Source organism: Cucurbita pepo, chromosome 10 (genome assembly GCF_057944985.1).
Source record: "Cucurbita pepo subsp. pepo isolate OVF chromosome 10, ASM5794498v1, whole genome shotgun sequence".
In the NCBI taxonomy this organism is placed as follows: Eukaryota; Viridiplantae; Streptophyta; class Magnoliopsida; order Cucurbitales; family Cucurbitaceae; genus Cucurbita; species Cucurbita pepo.
Window position 1 is genome coordinate 4,466,418 of NC_141807.1, and position 15,564 is coordinate 4,481,981.

Consider the following 15,564-nt stretch of genomic DNA (forward strand, 5'->3'; position numbering starts at 1 on the left):
TTTTTTTTTCTTTAAAATCGCATTTACTGCTACGTGGGCTTGGTTTTAATCTCTCAGATAGTAATGAAACTTACTCTTTTTTTGTTTTTATTTTATTTTTATCCATACATCCTTCAATTTTTTATTTATTAATTTGCTCAGCAATAAATTATTTATTAATAATTCATTGCACCCACCTTTGCTCTCTATAATTAACACTATAATGCATTTACTCGTTCCTAATTTTGAAAATATAAAATACACACGCATGGTGTCCCCGGGAGGTGATGAAAAGAAGATAAAAGAAAAAAATAATAAAATAATTGTTAAGGATATTTAGTACTAAATTGTAGTTTACCATATATATTATATTTGATAGCATGTTGAGCGTTGGATTTGAAAAATTTAAAGAGAGGTCGAAAAACACTTTCTTGGTCATCAAAACTGCAGAGAGATTGTCGCTCACCGGCGATGCTGCCTTGACTTCGGTGAGAGTATGTCTAACCCATGAAGAGGGATCGTCGCTCAGTGACGATGCTACCTTGGCTAGGGTGATAATATTTCTAACCCAAGAAGTAGAAGGGGGAAACCTAGAGCAAGGGACAAAGACAATGTTTGAAGCTGAAAGGGTTGACACAGTGGGCGAAGGAGCCAATTTTGGCAAGAAGGGCGGTGGCGACTTGGTTGGCAAAGAGACCAGTGCGGCACCTAGATTCCAAAGGTAAATCTTTGCAGAAGACCGATGGGCTTATATAGATTCCGTATATTTTCGAAGAGAACGCTGATGAGGATCGTGAAATTAGGGTTTCTGTGAAGGATGAAGAGTTGATTGGGAAGAAAATGAGAGAGGGTATGTTGGCTAATGGAAAACCGATGGTGTTGGAAAAGGTGAGGTGAGGTTGTATGTACAAAGTATGGCGAAAGGTGATTATTTGAGGGTCAATAGGGTGGAGTCGAAGAGTAATCAATCGGCTCCGCCTGCGTCAGCCATGGCGACTGCCCCTACAACGTCAAAGCCAGCAGTGGTGGTGGAGAAGAATAATAGAAGATTTAGAAGCCAAAAGAAAAGATTGGAGTTGTTAAACCGAAATGACTCTGATATCATGAGAATGTTTGCTTAATCTACTCCACTTAAATTGCTTAATCCACCCCACATAAATGGTGTGAAAATTATATATTTATAATCAAATAAATTACAGGCATATAGAAAGAATAATAAATGAAAAGATACCGATGAAAGAGACAAATATCTAGATATTTATCATATAATAAAATATCAAATATGATATATATATATATATATATATATAATAAACTATCATTTAGAATTAAAATTTTGACCATAGTAGAAAGTTATAAAAATTTTATTTTTCATATAAGAAGATTGTACGGACATTTTGTCTGGGTGAGCAATTTAGTATATATAAAAATAATAAATTATAAACTCAGTTTGAAAATAATAAGCTAATTATCACTACATAATATAAAGTTTGGAGGTTGATTTCTCCTTATATGATAATATACCCATAATTTAATTTTTGATTAAGCAATTATTTTGGAGAAAAATTAGAGAGGGTAGCTCCGCCTTGAATATACGGTGGTTCAGATGAGTTACGACGTGGGGTTTTGATTTGAGCAACGATCCCAAAACGTGGATGCAGGAATGGGTTTCTACTATCATTTCCCAAATAGAAGTGAAGAGGAAGCTATGCCATAACCCCACCGTTGCCTCCGCCGCCATAGACATCTTTTACCGTTTTTTCTAGAATGGTTGAGAATTTGACACGACACCATCTTTTCCATGTTGACAGGTCTGCCTTCAGTTTTTTTAAAAATTGTTTGACGGAGGAGACAGTGCTACAAGATAATAACATAACGGTCAGAAATCAGTATACCTCTGGTCTCTTTCACATCAATCTTATATTTTAATTATTTTAATTTGGTAAGGTGTGATTATAATGTTTCTTAATTCAATTACCTAAAAGATAAAATTTGTGGGTATTAAATTGTTGACTAAATTGTTGCTTATAGAATAAGTTTGGAAACCAAACTATTTTCTAACCTAATAAATTTCATTATTACATAAAATTACGAAACTACATGAATCTATAGGTGTGTCAGTGAAGACGTTGCGCCCTAAAAGTGGATTGTGTGATCCCACATCGGTTGGAGAGGGAAACAAAACATTTCTTATAAGAGTGTGAAAACTTCTCTTTAGTACACGCGTTTTAAAACTGTGAGGTTGACCGTAATACATAATAGGTCAAACGCGGACAATATCGGCTAGCGGTGAACTTAGACTATTTCAAATGGTATCAAAGACAGACACTGAGTGGTGTGGCAGCTAGGACGCTTGGGTGTCACGGTCATGCTCGTCCAAGGCGTGTTGCCCATGGCCGTATGCCCATAACAAGCCAAACCCTTTATGTCTTTGCATGTTCTAGTGTTTTACTTTTGTATTTCTAGGGAGTATGACGTTTCGAAAAAATCATGTATAAGCCTGCCGAACATGAAATGCTTCAGAATGTACTATAGGGGGATATGACTAATTGTCAACTTCTCCCTACCAATAGTTATATACATAGAGCCGTTGTTGTTACTCTCTTGCTTGCATATATAACGTCTCTTTCAAAATCTCTCTCTGCCTTCGTTTTCTAAAACTTTCTTCTTAAACCAAGCCCAGAGGCTCGAGCATACGTCGCTTGGCCGTAGGCGACGTAACAACGAATTGGGTTAGCTCACTTGTCGTTGGAAAGTGAGTACCGCACAATCACAAGTCCGCTACCATCAAGAGTGCGATTGTGACACTAGGCTTCCAAAGAAGGTAGATTGTGAGATCCCACATCGATTGGCGAGAACGCTGACCCCAAAGGAGATTGGATTGCGAGATCGAGCGGTGTGCCAACTGGAACACTAGCTCCCAGTGGGGTGGATTGTAAGATCCCACACTGATTGACGAGAACGCTAGCTTCAAGGGAGTTGGATTGCAAAAACGAACAGTGTACCAATTGAAACGTTGATCCCAATAGGATGGATTCTAAGATTCTATATTGAGTGACGAAAACACTGAATCTCAAACCTGAGGTTAATAATAAAGAGAATGAATTGTGAAATCCAACAATTCATGGTTAATGACGTGGAAAGCACACATGTTAAACACAGCTAGGTAGCCATACCTAACGGAATAAAAAATTGAAATTGAAGAATTATTTGGTCAATTGGCAAAATAGTCAACAAAAGTGGGCCGTCGGAAGAGAAGTCCGGTCAAAACTCGCAGATATATCCTTTTCGCTGAGCAATTCGAGTCCGGCTGACGTGGATAAGTCTCCCATCACCTTCTCTCGCACATTATATAAATAATTTATACAATTTTTAATTCATTTGTTGAATCAGCCCACTTGGCTGACATACCATAATTATAACCCATTCAACCATACCAACTGGTCAAGAAGCCCATACATTAGCCCTCTCGTTTCTAGCCTTTTCAAACCCTCACCCCAATAATGTAAGAAATTAGAGGACTAAACTGCGGTTGAATTTTGTAATGAGGCATGGTTTTGTACGCAACTAGCAGCTCAAGGTGCGCAAGTTGACAGATAAAGTGGGCGGCCTTCGAGAAGTGGGAAGCGACGATGCCGCTTCCTCCCTCCTCCTTGCCTAATGCCTCCCACCAAACCATTGACTCGCACGGCAATGAGGGGTTTTTAGATCGCTCTAACACATAGGTTTCTCTCAAGAACTCTGTTTACAGACCGAGGACAAAGAGATGGGAACCCCAAAATCCCTTCTCTTCTTTTGCTTCATTCTCATCTTCTTCGTTTCTTTCACCATTTCTCAAATGGAAATCAAGGCTCACTTATGTTCAAACACCGGCAACTACACCAGCAACAGCATTTACAAGCAAAATCTCGATACCCTTCTTTCCTCCATCGCCTCCAACACCCAAATAGATTATGGGTTTTACAATTTCTCAGCTGGAGAGCAACCCGACAGGGTGAACGCTATTGCCCTTTGTCTGGCTGATCTGACGGTGGAAAAATGCAGGAGCTGTCTCGTGACTTCGACTCGAAGGATTCTACAGGATTGTCCAAACCAGAAGGAGGCTATCGGATGGTACACCGATTGCATGATTCGTTACTCAAATGCATCCATATTTCGCATTGGGAATGATAGAGTGATTGGCCCAGCTTTTGTTTCGGGTCAGAAAGCATCAGATATAGATGGCTTCAATAAAGCACTCAGCAGCTTGTTACAGACACTCAGAAACCGGGCTGCGTCTGGGGATTCTAGACACAAATTCGCTGTGGGTGAAATTGCAGCACCCAATTTGGACAACATATTTGGGTTTCTTCAGTGTACTCCCGATTTATCCGCTGTGGATTGCAATAATTGTCTTATGAAGGCCACTGAAAGAGTTCCAAATGGAAGTACAGGAACGAGGATATTTTCGACGAGCTGCTTTTTGAGATACGAGACTAATGATATTTTCTACAACACTCTGCCGCCGCCGCCCGCTGCTGGTTCTGCTCCTTCCCCACCCATGTCACCTCCGCCGCCTTCGCCTCCAACGCCAGGTATCGTTCTTCACTTTCCTAAACATATTTCACCACTTTGACCTTTTCTTTTTGGTGGGTTCTTCCTGAATTTGCAGTCAACGACATGACAACTACGTATTAGCAGATGGGTTTGTGGAAACTCGTTAGATAAACGCTAACATAGCCTCCGATCTAAATTTCTTTTGTAGGAAATTCTAGTAGAACTATTATTATCGTTGTGGTGTCCATCGTTTCTGCCATCATTCTCGTTGTTGCCATTTTCATCATTTTAAGGTTGAGGAAGCGAAAGATCAAAAGAACAGCCGACAAATTGGAAGGTGAGTGGTTTATGAATCCTCTGTTTTCTTAGATGGGCAGTGTTTTTTTTTATCGTGTAGTTCTTGAGAATTGAGGTTCATTTCCTAATCTACATTCAGGGATTCATATTGGAGACACCACCGACGAAATTAGCAGTGTGGAGACAATTCAATTTGATTTTGAAACCATTAAAGTTGCAACAAACGATTTCTCAAGTGAAAACAAGCTCGGACAGGGTGGATTCGGAGCTGTTTACAAGGGTAAGCTAACCAATGGACAACGTATAGCAGTGAAGAGACTGGCAAATAATTCACAACAAGGAGATGTTGAGTTCAAAAATGAAGTCCTTTTGGTGGTTAAGCTTCAACATCGGAACTTGGTTAGGCTGCTGGGATTTTGCTTGCAAAGAACTGAAAGACTTCTCATATATGAGTTTGTACCAAATGCCAGCCTTGATCAGTTCATATTTGGTATACTCACTTTCTACCTTCTTCTTCTTCTTCCTTTCACTTTATGCATCACATTGGAAAAGTCATCTGTTCATATGATTGACACAATCTATCTTTATATATATGGATGACTATGTAGATTTTGAAAAAAGGAAGTTATTAGATTGGGAAAGACGATCCAAAATCATAAATGGTGTTGCACGAGGACTTCTTTACCTTCACGAAGATTCTCGCCTTCGAATCATACACCGTGATCTCAAAGCTAGTAATATTTTGTTGGATGAGGAAATGAATCCAAAGATTGCTGATTTTGGTATGGCTAGATTGTTCGAAGTAGATGAGACTCAAGGCAATACAAGTAGAATTGTGGGAACTTAGTAAGTAGAAATACGAATTTGTTTATTTTTCTTTATAACATATATACGAGCACTTTTTTATTGTATTGTCATTACTTTTGCAGTGGGTATATGGCTCCGGAGTATTTAATGCACGGCCAATTTTCAGTAAAATCAGATGTCTTTAGCTTTGGCGTTTTGATTCTTGAAATCGTGAGTGGAAGGAAAAACAATTGCTTTCGTAATGGAGAAAAGATAGAAGATCTCTCGAGCTTTGTAAGTATTTCGTAATCTTATTTTCTCTTCAATCCTTATGAGCATCCGATCAATATCGAATGGCTGATCGGTATTTGTGATTGTTCATAGGCATGGAAAAATTGGAAGGCTGGAACGAGTAAAAATGTGATAGATTCAACCCTGAGCGTTGGTTCGAGTGTCGAGATGTTGAGATGTATTCACATTGGATTATTGTGCGTTCAAGAGAACGCAGCAGATCGTCCCACGATGGCATCAGTAGTTTTGATGCTCAGTAGCTTCTCTCTCACTCTCCCTGTGCCATCGGAACCAGCATTCTTCATGCATAGCAGCATTATTGACGAATCCAGCACACAATCGAAGGCAAACCGATGGTTGGAAATGAATGAAGCCACCCATTCTGAAAGCCTACCCCTCCAATCGGTATCCAATGAAGCTTCCCTCAACCAGCTCCCCCCTCGTTAGATCTTCTCGAACCTCCGACTTCTTGGTCGATTGTATTTACATTATGGCAATTAAGTTATTTTCATGTTAGGTGAAAATAGTGTATATGTTTGATTTTTAATTTTTAATTTTTTATAATAAGAAACAGTATTCTTCTGAGAAGCTTTTTTGGAAGGGAGTTCCACGTTGGCTCCATTCGTATGGTATGATGCATTTTGGAGAAACCCAAAACAAAGCCATGAGAGCTTATGCTTAAAGTAGACAATATCGTACCATTAATGAGATTTGTGATTCCTTACACCTGCGTCTATATGGATCCTTGGCCGGTGAATTGGCGGTTTCAAGTCCCAGTTTTACGGTTTTGGTTTGATGGGTAGTTTTTCAAAGATGGCAGTTCTATTGTTATCTTACAAATGAATATGAAATGAACTAAAGAGTTGCAATCAATGGGGCGTAACGAATGGGGTGTAAGCTACTTAATGGACAACATATTGTAGCGAAGGGGCTTGCACATAATTCACAATAAGACGGAAGTCCTACATTGGCTAATTAACGAGAAGATCATAAATTTATAAGTAAGAAATATTATCTCTATTAGTACAAAGACATTTTTGGAAAAATCAAAAGCAAAGTCATAAAAGCTAATTGTCAACTGTCAAGCTTCATCATTGAAACATGGGTGACTGCTCAGATTCTGCTCTTTGTGGGGTGAGACTTTCCTCTTATCACCGAAAAATACTTAATATTTTTTAATATTTTTGAGGGGTGACATATATAATATTTTTTAGACTCTAACTTTAAATAAGTTAACTTAATCGGTAGTTAACGGTCAATAATATCATTTAAAATTATAAATTCAACCCCACAAATTATTAAATTACTTTAATTAATTAATTTAGGATTATGACTTTTCTAATAAATGACAAATAAATAATGAATGGTGGGTCCACCCTGCTTCTAAATCATTGAACCCCACTAAAGTTTAAGGAATTATATGATCATAATCTACAAGATATTGGGGATGTTGACAATTTATGAATTATATAATGTTCCCTATGAATTTCGATTAATGTTATAAAATTAACAGCGTCCGGATATATATATTTATATTTTATATATAATAATTTCATGTTTATTAAATTTAAAAATGGAATTGATTTCCAGAGCAGGAGGATGATGAAATTAGAGATGGGCATCTTCTTCATCTTCAATTTCAAAACGATTTTGTTCATCTCCTTCATGTTTCCGACAATTTCTCAGCCGGAATTTTTGTTCCACACTTGTTCAGACAAAGCCAATTACACCGCCGACAGCCTTTTCAAGAGAAATCTGGACGCCGTACTTGCGTCTATTTCCTCCAATACCCAAGTGGATTATGGTTTCTACAACGCTACCTCCGGTGAAGATCCCGACAGAGCTACCGGTTTGGCTCTTTGTCGTGGTGGTGTTGCGTTGGAGCAATGTCGAAGCTGTGTGAAGAACTCAACGCGTAGGATTTCTGAAAGTTGCCCAAATCAGAAAGAGGCAGAGGGATGGTACGAGGATTGTCAAATTCGTTACTCGAATAACGCTATTTACGGCGTTGGAGACAGCAGCGTGAAGATGTTGTTTTGGAACACTCAAAGAGCGGAAGACCCAGATGGGTTCAATGAGGCACTCAGGAGTTTGTTTGATCGGCTGCAGAGAGTGGCTGCGTCGGGGAGTTCTGTTCACAAGTCTGCTGGGGGCGACCAGAAGGTTCCATTTCCCAGCACGTCTACCATATATGGCTTGGTCGATTGTTTCCCGGATTTGTCTTATTTGAACTGTTTTAACTGTCTCGATCAGCTTCAAGCATCTTTTTTTAGTTGTTGCAATGGCAGCTTAGGTGCCAGATTACTTGCCACTAGCTGTCAACTCAATTTTGAAATCCACCCCATCTATATCTCTCTTTTGTCTCCGCCTCCGCCGCCTCCTCCGCCGCCTCCGCCACCTCCAAAACCCGGTATCATTTGTGGGAGAACAAATTGACGTCATTATTTAATCCAAAAGCTTATACCATATTATTTAGCTTTTTGGTCTTTTTCTTTGTTGTCAGGAAATCATGGCAATAATGGTAGAACTGTTGTAACCATTGGGGTGGCCATCGTTTCTGCTATCACTCTAATGGTTACCATTTTCATCATTTTCAGATTGAGGAAGAGAAAGAACAGAAGACGATTAGACAATTTTGGAGGTATGGATCCTCTGTTTAGATGCTTTGATTGTGAAGCTTTTTGTTTATGTTCATATTGATGTGCTAATAATCTATGCTTAGGTGCATCTTTTGGAGACACTGCTGATGAAATGAGCATTATGGAGATGATTCAATTTGATTTTGGAAGCATTAAAGATGCAACGAATGACTTCGCAAGTGAAAACAAGCTGGGACAGGGTGGATTTGGGGCTGTTTATAAGGTATGAAATGAATTTGGGGATGCTGAATTCAAACTAGAAACTTAGCTGCTGATATGATCAGGGTAAGCTGCCAAATGGACAGCATGTAGCAGTGAAGAGGCTTGCACGTAATTCACAACAGGGGGATGCTGAATTCAAAAATGAAGTCCTTTTGGTGGTCAAGCTTCAACATCGGAACTTGGTTAGGCTACTTGGGTTCTGTTTGCAAGGGAGCGAAAGGCTTCTTATATATGAGTTTGTCCCTAATGGCAGCCTTCACAACTTCATATTTGGTGTGACATTGTTTCTTTTTTTGTCTTTGGTCCTACTCTTGTTTCTTAGAAAGTACCATCCTTTCTTATAATTATTTACATGTAGATTTTGGAAAGCGGACACTGTTAGATTGGGAAACACGATACAAAATCATAAATGGGATTGCACGAGCACTTCTTTACCTTCATGAAGATTCCCGTCATCGAATCATACATCGTGATCTCAAAGCTAGTAATATTTTGTTGGACGAGGAAATGAATCCAAAGATTGCTGATTTTGGTATGGCAAGATTGTTCGAAGTTGATGAGACTCAAGGCAATACGAGCAGAATTGTGGGAACTTAGTAAGTCCAAACTTGTTTATTTTCATTTTTACCATATTTTTAACTTTTTTAATATTGTCAATCTAATTCATTGTGTTATTATTTTTTGTAGTGGCTATATGACTCCGGAATACGTAATACATGGACAGTTCTCTGTAAAATCTGATGTCTTCAGCTTTGGTGTTTTGGTTCTTGAGATTTTGAGCGGTAAGAAGAACAATTATTTTCACGAGGGAGAGCATGTCGAAGATCTCACCAGCTTTGTAAGTATATGATTTTAAATCTCCGTGCATGAAAATGCTTCAAGTAGCTAACAACAGGATATAAATTTTCTTACAGGTATGGACAAACTGGAGGGCAGGAACAACTACAAGTATCATAGATTCAACCCTTCGCATTGGTTCAAGGATTGAGATGATAAGATGCATTCACATTGGACTATTATGTGTTCAAGAAAATGTAAGCAATCGACCAACAATTGGATCAGTGGTTATGATGCTAGGTAGTTCTTCTCTCACTCTCCCAATACCCTCTCAACCAGCATTCTTCCTGCATAGTGCCACCAATGAATCCAACACCAATGGAACTGGCAGTGAATCTGCATCCGTTCAACTTTCGAGGAATGACCTTTCAATTACAGAGCTCCTTCCTCGTTAGATCATCATCACCCACCTATATTGATCACTTCCTTCCAAGAGTTTACAAAAACATTACTAATTTATTGTTAAAATATCATCAGTAGCCCAACTATTGTATGAGTGACTATATCTATGTTAAGAAAATGACATGAGTGACTATATTTACGAAAATAATTTAGAACTTTAGGAAAATGATTAGGTATTTTAGAAAAAGTTAGAAATTTTAGGAATAGATTAACTCTCACCTTACTCACTTCATCATCCCAAGAAATCCCGAGTAGTAGTTTCTACCGGAGTATTTGTAAGATAAAGTGTGTGAGTGTTTCCCACATAGAGTTATGTTCAACATTTATTTCCGTGCAATAGCTCAAAGTCTTGTGTTTATAATTTGTCTTGATTCCAATAAATGAGAGTAACTCTAATAATATTTAGTTTGAATTTATGGTTTATCATATATATCATATTTCACCCAAATATTGAGGATATTTAGTCTTCCATTACACAAATATTATATTTAAATATTATTTACACTTTTATGGTGTAATAATCCGAAAATAATAAATAAATAAATAAAATAAAAATAAAAATAAAAATAAATTAATTAATTAAAAAAAAAAAAGAAAAGAAAAGAAAAGAAAAAGACAGCAGCAGCTTGAAGCTGCTGCCATGGAGAACGGAATAATGGACAGGTGGATTGAAGGGAAAAGAAAGAAAAGAGAGGAAGATGGAGGTGTGGGATGAAGAAGGGTGGTTTTATTTTGTGTTAGTGTTATGGATGGTGGTGGTGGTTGGCGTTGGCAAGGCCGACGAGGAAGCACCAAATATTATCGAAGAAACAGAGGAAGAGGGAAACAGAAAACAGAGAATGTTATAATCCGTGTTTTCCGGCAAAACCTTAGGGTTCTTTGGCGTTTGTTGTGACAACGTGCAAACCTGAGGATGGGGAGACGATTGTGAAGGCTTTTCAGCCATTGAAGCTCTGAACTAAGCTGATTTAAGCGGTTGTCGCAAAGGTAACGAAAAACCCATATCACCGAACCTTTAAATCTCGATATCTTGGTTCATATCGTATAATGAGTTATGAAATAGGGCTTGTTAGAATCGTAATAAGGAGATCTATAAATTTGTAGAAGGAATCAGGATGAAATTCGAATCGTAGAAGGAGGATATGGCTTCGGGATATAGTAGGTATTAACAGAAAAGATGGGAAAATTTCAGAAAACGCAAGGAAGAAGAAGAAGCGCGTGCACTACACGCAGGCGCGTGAGGGCCGCGACTGGGTGTGCGACTGGGCGTGCTCCTGGCGCGTGGGACAGACACACCGAGGATGTGAGGGCGCGTGAAGCATCATTTTGGGTTCCCCGTTTGTCCCGTTCGATTTGTTTTGACCTGTTCTACCTAGATTGATCTATACTTACCTTGAAAATGGTGAAATATAGGTCTAATTGGAAGGAATTGTGTTGAAATACCCTATTAAATGTACAATCAAGAGAGAAAGGGATTCGAAACCAGGTAAGTAGCGTATCGACCTTTGAACTAGTTCTTAACTTGTTTTACAACATGTGAGTATGTTGTTTACCTGATTAAGAGCTTAATATGTTATGATGAGCTTTGATGATATTGAGTGTTTATTGTATATTGTGACTGCTTGCCTGTGATGTAAGCATGATATAAATGATTGTCAGAATGTTCTATGTGTTGAACATGATACATGTATGAAAACATGCAGTAACTGTGAGTATGTTATGCATGTTAATAGAAAGGTTATGACTCTAAGATATGCTTATTGGTTGTTGAGCTATGGCTTATTTATATGAGTATGATAGTCTACTAATTCCCGCGGAGTTCCTGGCCAACGCGCTGTGTGCTAAGTCAGGGAGCATGAGTACTCCTGACCGTTGGTATATGAGATAAACAGGCCGCCAGAGCAATTAGTAGACGGGCCGTATTTGACCGAGAGCGAGTCTTACATACGAGTCCGAAAATTCTAGATAAGCATATCGAGAGAGAGTCAGTAACCTAGCTGGAGGTAGCTGAGATACCTCATTAATGAATAGATGACCCTAGTAAGAGAAACTAGGAGTCAGTGTCGAATAAAACTTAAAAACATTTGCTATGCTAAGCTGGAGGTAGCTGAGATACCTCATTAGTGAGCAGATGACCCTAGTAAGAGAAACTAGGAGTCAATGACGAATAAAATTTAAAAACACCTGTAAAGATTAGTTATGAATTCATGGAAGATAAAGTTGGCTACTTGGGTAATTTAATTACTTATCAAAATTATTTTTTTAACTTTTCTTTCCAGATTTAGTTGATGCAGGCCAACCGAGGACGAGGGCGAGACCAGCGGGCCAGGGACTATTTGGGAATCCATGTCTGTGTCTGTTTTGTGTACTTATGCTTTCGCTGTCAAGAATCTACTTCGGTTGTTTTAAGTTTAAATAGCACTGGTTTTAAATGTATGGAAATATTTTTTTTGAAATTTATCATTGGTTGTCGGAGTTTATTATTGAGGTCAGTAGTAACTCCTGTGAATCGCGTTGACGATGAGCGGGTGTTACATATGGTCAATTTAATCATTTAGAAAATAGAAAAAGACGTCTCCTGCGGCTGTGTGGGTGAAGAATGACTTTACTAACGTTTACACCACTCAGAAGTTCAGCAACTTTACGTTAAAAATGGAATGCATTTTGAGAGAAGGAAAATCAAATTAGAGATGGGCAATTTCAAACCCCTTTTGTTCCTCTCCTTCATTCTCATGTTCATGGCTTCCATCACCATTTCTCAAATAGATATCAAGGCCCACTCATGTTCAAACACCACCAACAGCACTTACAGGCAAAATCTCGATACCCTTCTTTCCTCCATCGCCTCCAACACCCAAATAGATTATGGGTTTTACAATTTCTCAGCTGGACAGCAACCCGACAGGGTGAACGCTATTGCCCTTTGTCTGGCTGATCTGACGGTGGAAAAATGCAGGAGCTGTCTCGTGACTTCGACTCGAAGGATTCTACAGGATTGTCCAAACCAGAAGGAGGCTGTCGGATGGTACACCGTTTGCATGATTCGTTACTCAAATACATCCATATTTGGCATTCGGAATGATAAAGTGCTCGACCCAGTTTTCATTTGGGGTCGGAAAGCATCAGACATTGGTGGCTACAATCTAGCGCTAAGCCGCTTGTTACAAACACTCAGAAACCGGGCTGCGGCTGGGGATTCTAGATACAAATTCGCTGTGGGGGAAATTGCAGCCACCAATTTGGACACCATATTTGGGTTTCTTCAATGTACTCCCGATTTGTCCTCTGTGGATTGCAATAATTGTCTTATGAAGGCCGCTCAAAGAGTTCCAAATGGAAGTATGGGAACGAGGGTATTTTCGACCAGCTGTTTTTTGAGATACGAGACTAATGATCTTTTCTACAACACTCTGCCCCCGCCGCCGCCGCCCCCGCCCCCTGCTGGTTCTGCTCCTTCCCCACCCATGTCACCTCCACCGCCTCCAACGCCAGGTATCGTTGTTCACATGCTCAAAAACCTTTTCTTTTTGGTGGGTTCTTCCTGAATTTACAGTAAACGAAATCACAACTACGTATTAGCAGATGGGTTTGTGGAAACTCGTTAGATAAACGCTAACATAGCCTCCGATCTAAATTTCTTTTGTAGGAAATTCTAGTAGAACTATTGTTATCGTTGTGGTGTCCATCGTTTCCGCCATCGTTCTCGTTGTTGCCATTTTCATCATTGTGAGGTTGAGGAAACGGAAGATCAAAAGAACAGCCGACAAATTGGAAGGTGAGTGGTTTATGAATCCTCTGTGTTTCTTAGATGGGCAGTGTTCTTTTTGATCGTGTAGTTCTTGAGAATTGAGGTTCATTTCCTAATCTACATTCAGGGATTCATATTGGAGACACCACCGACGAAATTAGCAGTGTGGAGACAATTCAATTTGATTTTGAAACCATTAAAGTTGCAACAAACGATTTCTCAAGTGAAAACAAGCTCGGACAGGGTGGATTTGGAGCTGTTTACAAGGGTAAGCTACCCAATGGACAACGTATAGCAGTGAAGAGACTTGCAAATAATTCACGACAAGGAGATATTGAGTTCAAAAATGAAGTCCTTTTGGTGGTTAAGCTTCAACATCGGAACTTGGTTAGGCTGCTGGGATTTTGCTTGCAAAGAACTGAAAGACTTCTCATATATGAGTTTGTACCAAATGCCAGCCTTGATCAGTTCATATTTGGTATACTCATTTTCTACCTTTTTCATCTTCCTTTCACTTTGTGCATCACATTTCAAAAAGTCATCTGTTCATATTATTGACACAATCTATGACTATCTAGACTTTGAAAAAAGGACGCTTTTAGATTGGGAAAGACGATTCAAAATCATAAATGGTGTTGCACGAGGACTTCTTTACCTGCATGAAGATTCTCGCCTTCGAATCATACACCGTGATCTCAAAGTTAGTAACATTTTGTTGGACGAAAAAATGAATCCAAAAATTGCTGATTTTGGTATGGCAAGATTGTTCGAAGTTGATGAGACTCACGGCAATACAAGTAGAATTGTGGGAACATAGTGAGTATCATTACTGCAATCATCCTCTTACAATGCATTTAAAAAAAAGTAATTTATTGTGTTTTTTTTTTTTGTTTTTTTGTTTTTTTTTTTTTTGCTGTAGCAGTGGCTATATGGCTCCTGAGTATGTAATGCATGGACAATTCTCAGTAAAATCTGATGTCTTTAGTTTTGGTATTTTGGTTCTTGAGATTTTGAGCGGTAAGAAGAACAATTATTTAAAAGAGGGAGAATATTTCGAAGATCTCACCAGCTTTGTAAGTATATGATTTTAAATCTCCGTGCATGAGAATGCTTCAAGCAGCTATTGATAGTGTATGTTCTCCAAGTGCTAATATCAGGTGAACATTGTTGATTTTTTTATAGGTATGGACAAACTGGAGAGCAGGAACAGCAACAAATATCATAGATTCAACCCTTAGAGTTGGTTCAAAGATTGAGATGATAAGATGCATTCACATTGGACTATTATGTGTTCAAGAAAATGTAAGCAATCGGCCAACAATTGGATCAGTGGTTATGATGCTAGGTAGTTCTTCTCTCACTCTCTCGATACCTTCTCAACCAGCATTCTTCGTGGATAGTGCCACCAATGAATCCAACATTGATAGAACTAGTTGCGAATGCGTGTCCGTTCAACTTTCGAGGAATGACATTTCAGTTACGGAGCTCCATCCTCGTTAGATTATCATCACCTACTTATGTTAGTTGCTTCCTTCAAGAGTTTATAAAGAATTACTAATTTGTTTCCGTGCAACCGGTCAAAGTCTTGTCTAAATAATTGTCTTGATTCTAATTAATGAGAGTAACTACTTCTGAGTGTTCCATTCATTCAAACAAATCTTAATCCATCCAAACAAATCTTAAGACGTATTAATTGCTAAGCATATCTGATGGCTAATAGCCTTTAGCCATTAGAGTTTTGGAGTATCACATCAACTAAATGATTCTAAATTTAATAATATAAAAATTTAAATTGTTATTTATGAGAATGTTTATAGAGTAAAAGTA

General features: G+C 38.6%; 3 protein-coding genes and 1 long non-coding RNA gene across 5 annotated transcripts; all 4 read left to right on the plus strand.

The window, feature by feature from the left end:
* Positions 1 to 3,549: 3,549 nt before the first annotated feature.
* On the plus strand, positions 3,550 to 6,477 carry LOC111804044 (cysteine-rich receptor-like protein kinase 29). The gene is made up of 6 exons (XM_023688713.2): positions 3,550 to 4,553; positions 4,724 to 4,852; positions 4,952 to 5,302; positions 5,421 to 5,658; positions 5,742 to 5,892; positions 5,983 to 6,477. Exons 1-6 carry the CDS (start codon positions 3,746 to 3,748, stop codon positions 6,334 to 6,336), a joined length of 2,031 nt encoding a protein of 676 aa, XP_023544481.2. The 5' UTR covers positions 3,550 to 3,745; the 3' UTR covers positions 6,337 to 6,477.
* Positions 6,478 to 7,501: 1,024 nt separating this feature from the next.
* On the plus strand, positions 7,502 to 10,361 carry LOC111804041 (cysteine-rich receptor-like protein kinase 29). Its single transcript, XM_023688708.2, has 7 exons — positions 7,502 to 8,299; positions 8,393 to 8,530; positions 8,612 to 8,751; positions 8,813 to 9,023; positions 9,109 to 9,346; positions 9,438 to 9,588; positions 9,665 to 10,361. The coding sequence occupies exons 1-7, from the start codon at positions 7,504 to 7,506 to the stop codon at positions 9,980 to 9,982; spliced, it is 1,992 nt and encodes a 663-aa protein (XP_023544476.2). The 5' UTR covers positions 7,502 to 7,503; the 3' UTR covers positions 9,983 to 10,361.
* Positions 10,362 to 10,584: 223 nt separating this feature from the next.
* LOC147790480 (uncharacterized) lies at positions 10,585 to 12,433 on the plus strand. 2 transcript variants are annotated; one of them, XR_015422649.1, is made up of 3 exons: positions 10,589 to 10,976; positions 11,094 to 11,475; positions 12,269 to 12,433. It is a non-coding gene; the product is annotated as an uncharacterized LOC147790480 (long non-coding RNA). The 2 variants fall into 2 exon arrangements; XR_015422648.1 differs by lacking the exon at positions 12,269 to 12,433 and having other exon boundaries at positions 10,585 to 10,976; positions 11,094 to 11,715.
* Positions 12,434 to 12,664: 231 nt separating this feature from the next.
* LOC147790481 (cysteine-rich receptor-like protein kinase 29) lies at positions 12,665 to 15,290 on the plus strand. The gene is made up of 6 exons (XM_087127573.1): positions 12,665 to 13,481; positions 13,636 to 13,764; positions 13,865 to 14,215; positions 14,316 to 14,553; positions 14,660 to 14,810; positions 14,920 to 15,290. Exons 1-6 carry the CDS (start codon positions 12,680 to 12,682, stop codon positions 15,235 to 15,237), a joined length of 1,989 nt encoding a protein of 662 aa, XP_086983699.1. The 5' UTR covers positions 12,665 to 12,679; the 3' UTR covers positions 15,238 to 15,290.
* The last annotated feature ends 274 nt before the right edge of the window (positions 15,291 to 15,564 follow it).

Excerpts from the sequence above, each read along its gene's own strand:
- LOC111804044 (XM_023688713.2), top strand. The coding sequence starts at position 3,746 with ATGGGAACCCCAAAATCCCTTCTCTTCTTTTGCTTCATTCTCATCTTC. Across the intron at positions 4,554-4,723 it reads GCCTTCGCCTCCAACGCCAG|GAAATTCTAGTAGAACTATT; the intron begins GTATCGTTCTTC and ends TTTCTTTTGTAG. Across the intron at positions 5,893-5,982 it reads TAGAAGATCTCTCGAGCTTT|GCATGGAAAAATTGGAAGGC; the intron begins GTAAGTATTTCG and ends GATTGTTCATAG.
- LOC111804041 (XM_023688708.2), top strand. The coding sequence starts at position 7,504 with ATGGGCATCTTCTTCATCTTCAATTTCAAAACGATTTTGTTCATCTCC. Across the intron at positions 8,300-8,392 it reads TCCGCCACCTCCAAAACCCG|GAAATCATGGCAATAATGGT; the intron begins GTATCATTTGTG and ends CTTTGTTGTCAG. Across the intron at positions 9,347-9,437 it reads AGCAGAATTGTGGGAACTTA|TGGCTATATGACTCCGGAAT; the intron begins GTAAGTCCAAAC and ends TATTTTTTGTAG.
- LOC147790481 (XM_087127573.1), top strand. The coding sequence starts at position 12,680 with ATGGGCAATTTCAAACCCCTTTTGTTCCTCTCCTTCATTCTCATGTTC. Across the intron at positions 13,765-13,864 it reads AACAGCCGACAAATTGGAAG|GGATTCATATTGGAGACACC; the intron begins GTGAGTGGTTTA and ends ATCTACATTCAG. Across the intron at positions 14,554-14,659 it reads AGTAGAATTGTGGGAACATA|TGGCTATATGGCTCCTGAGT; the intron begins GTGAGTATCATT and ends TTGCTGTAGCAG.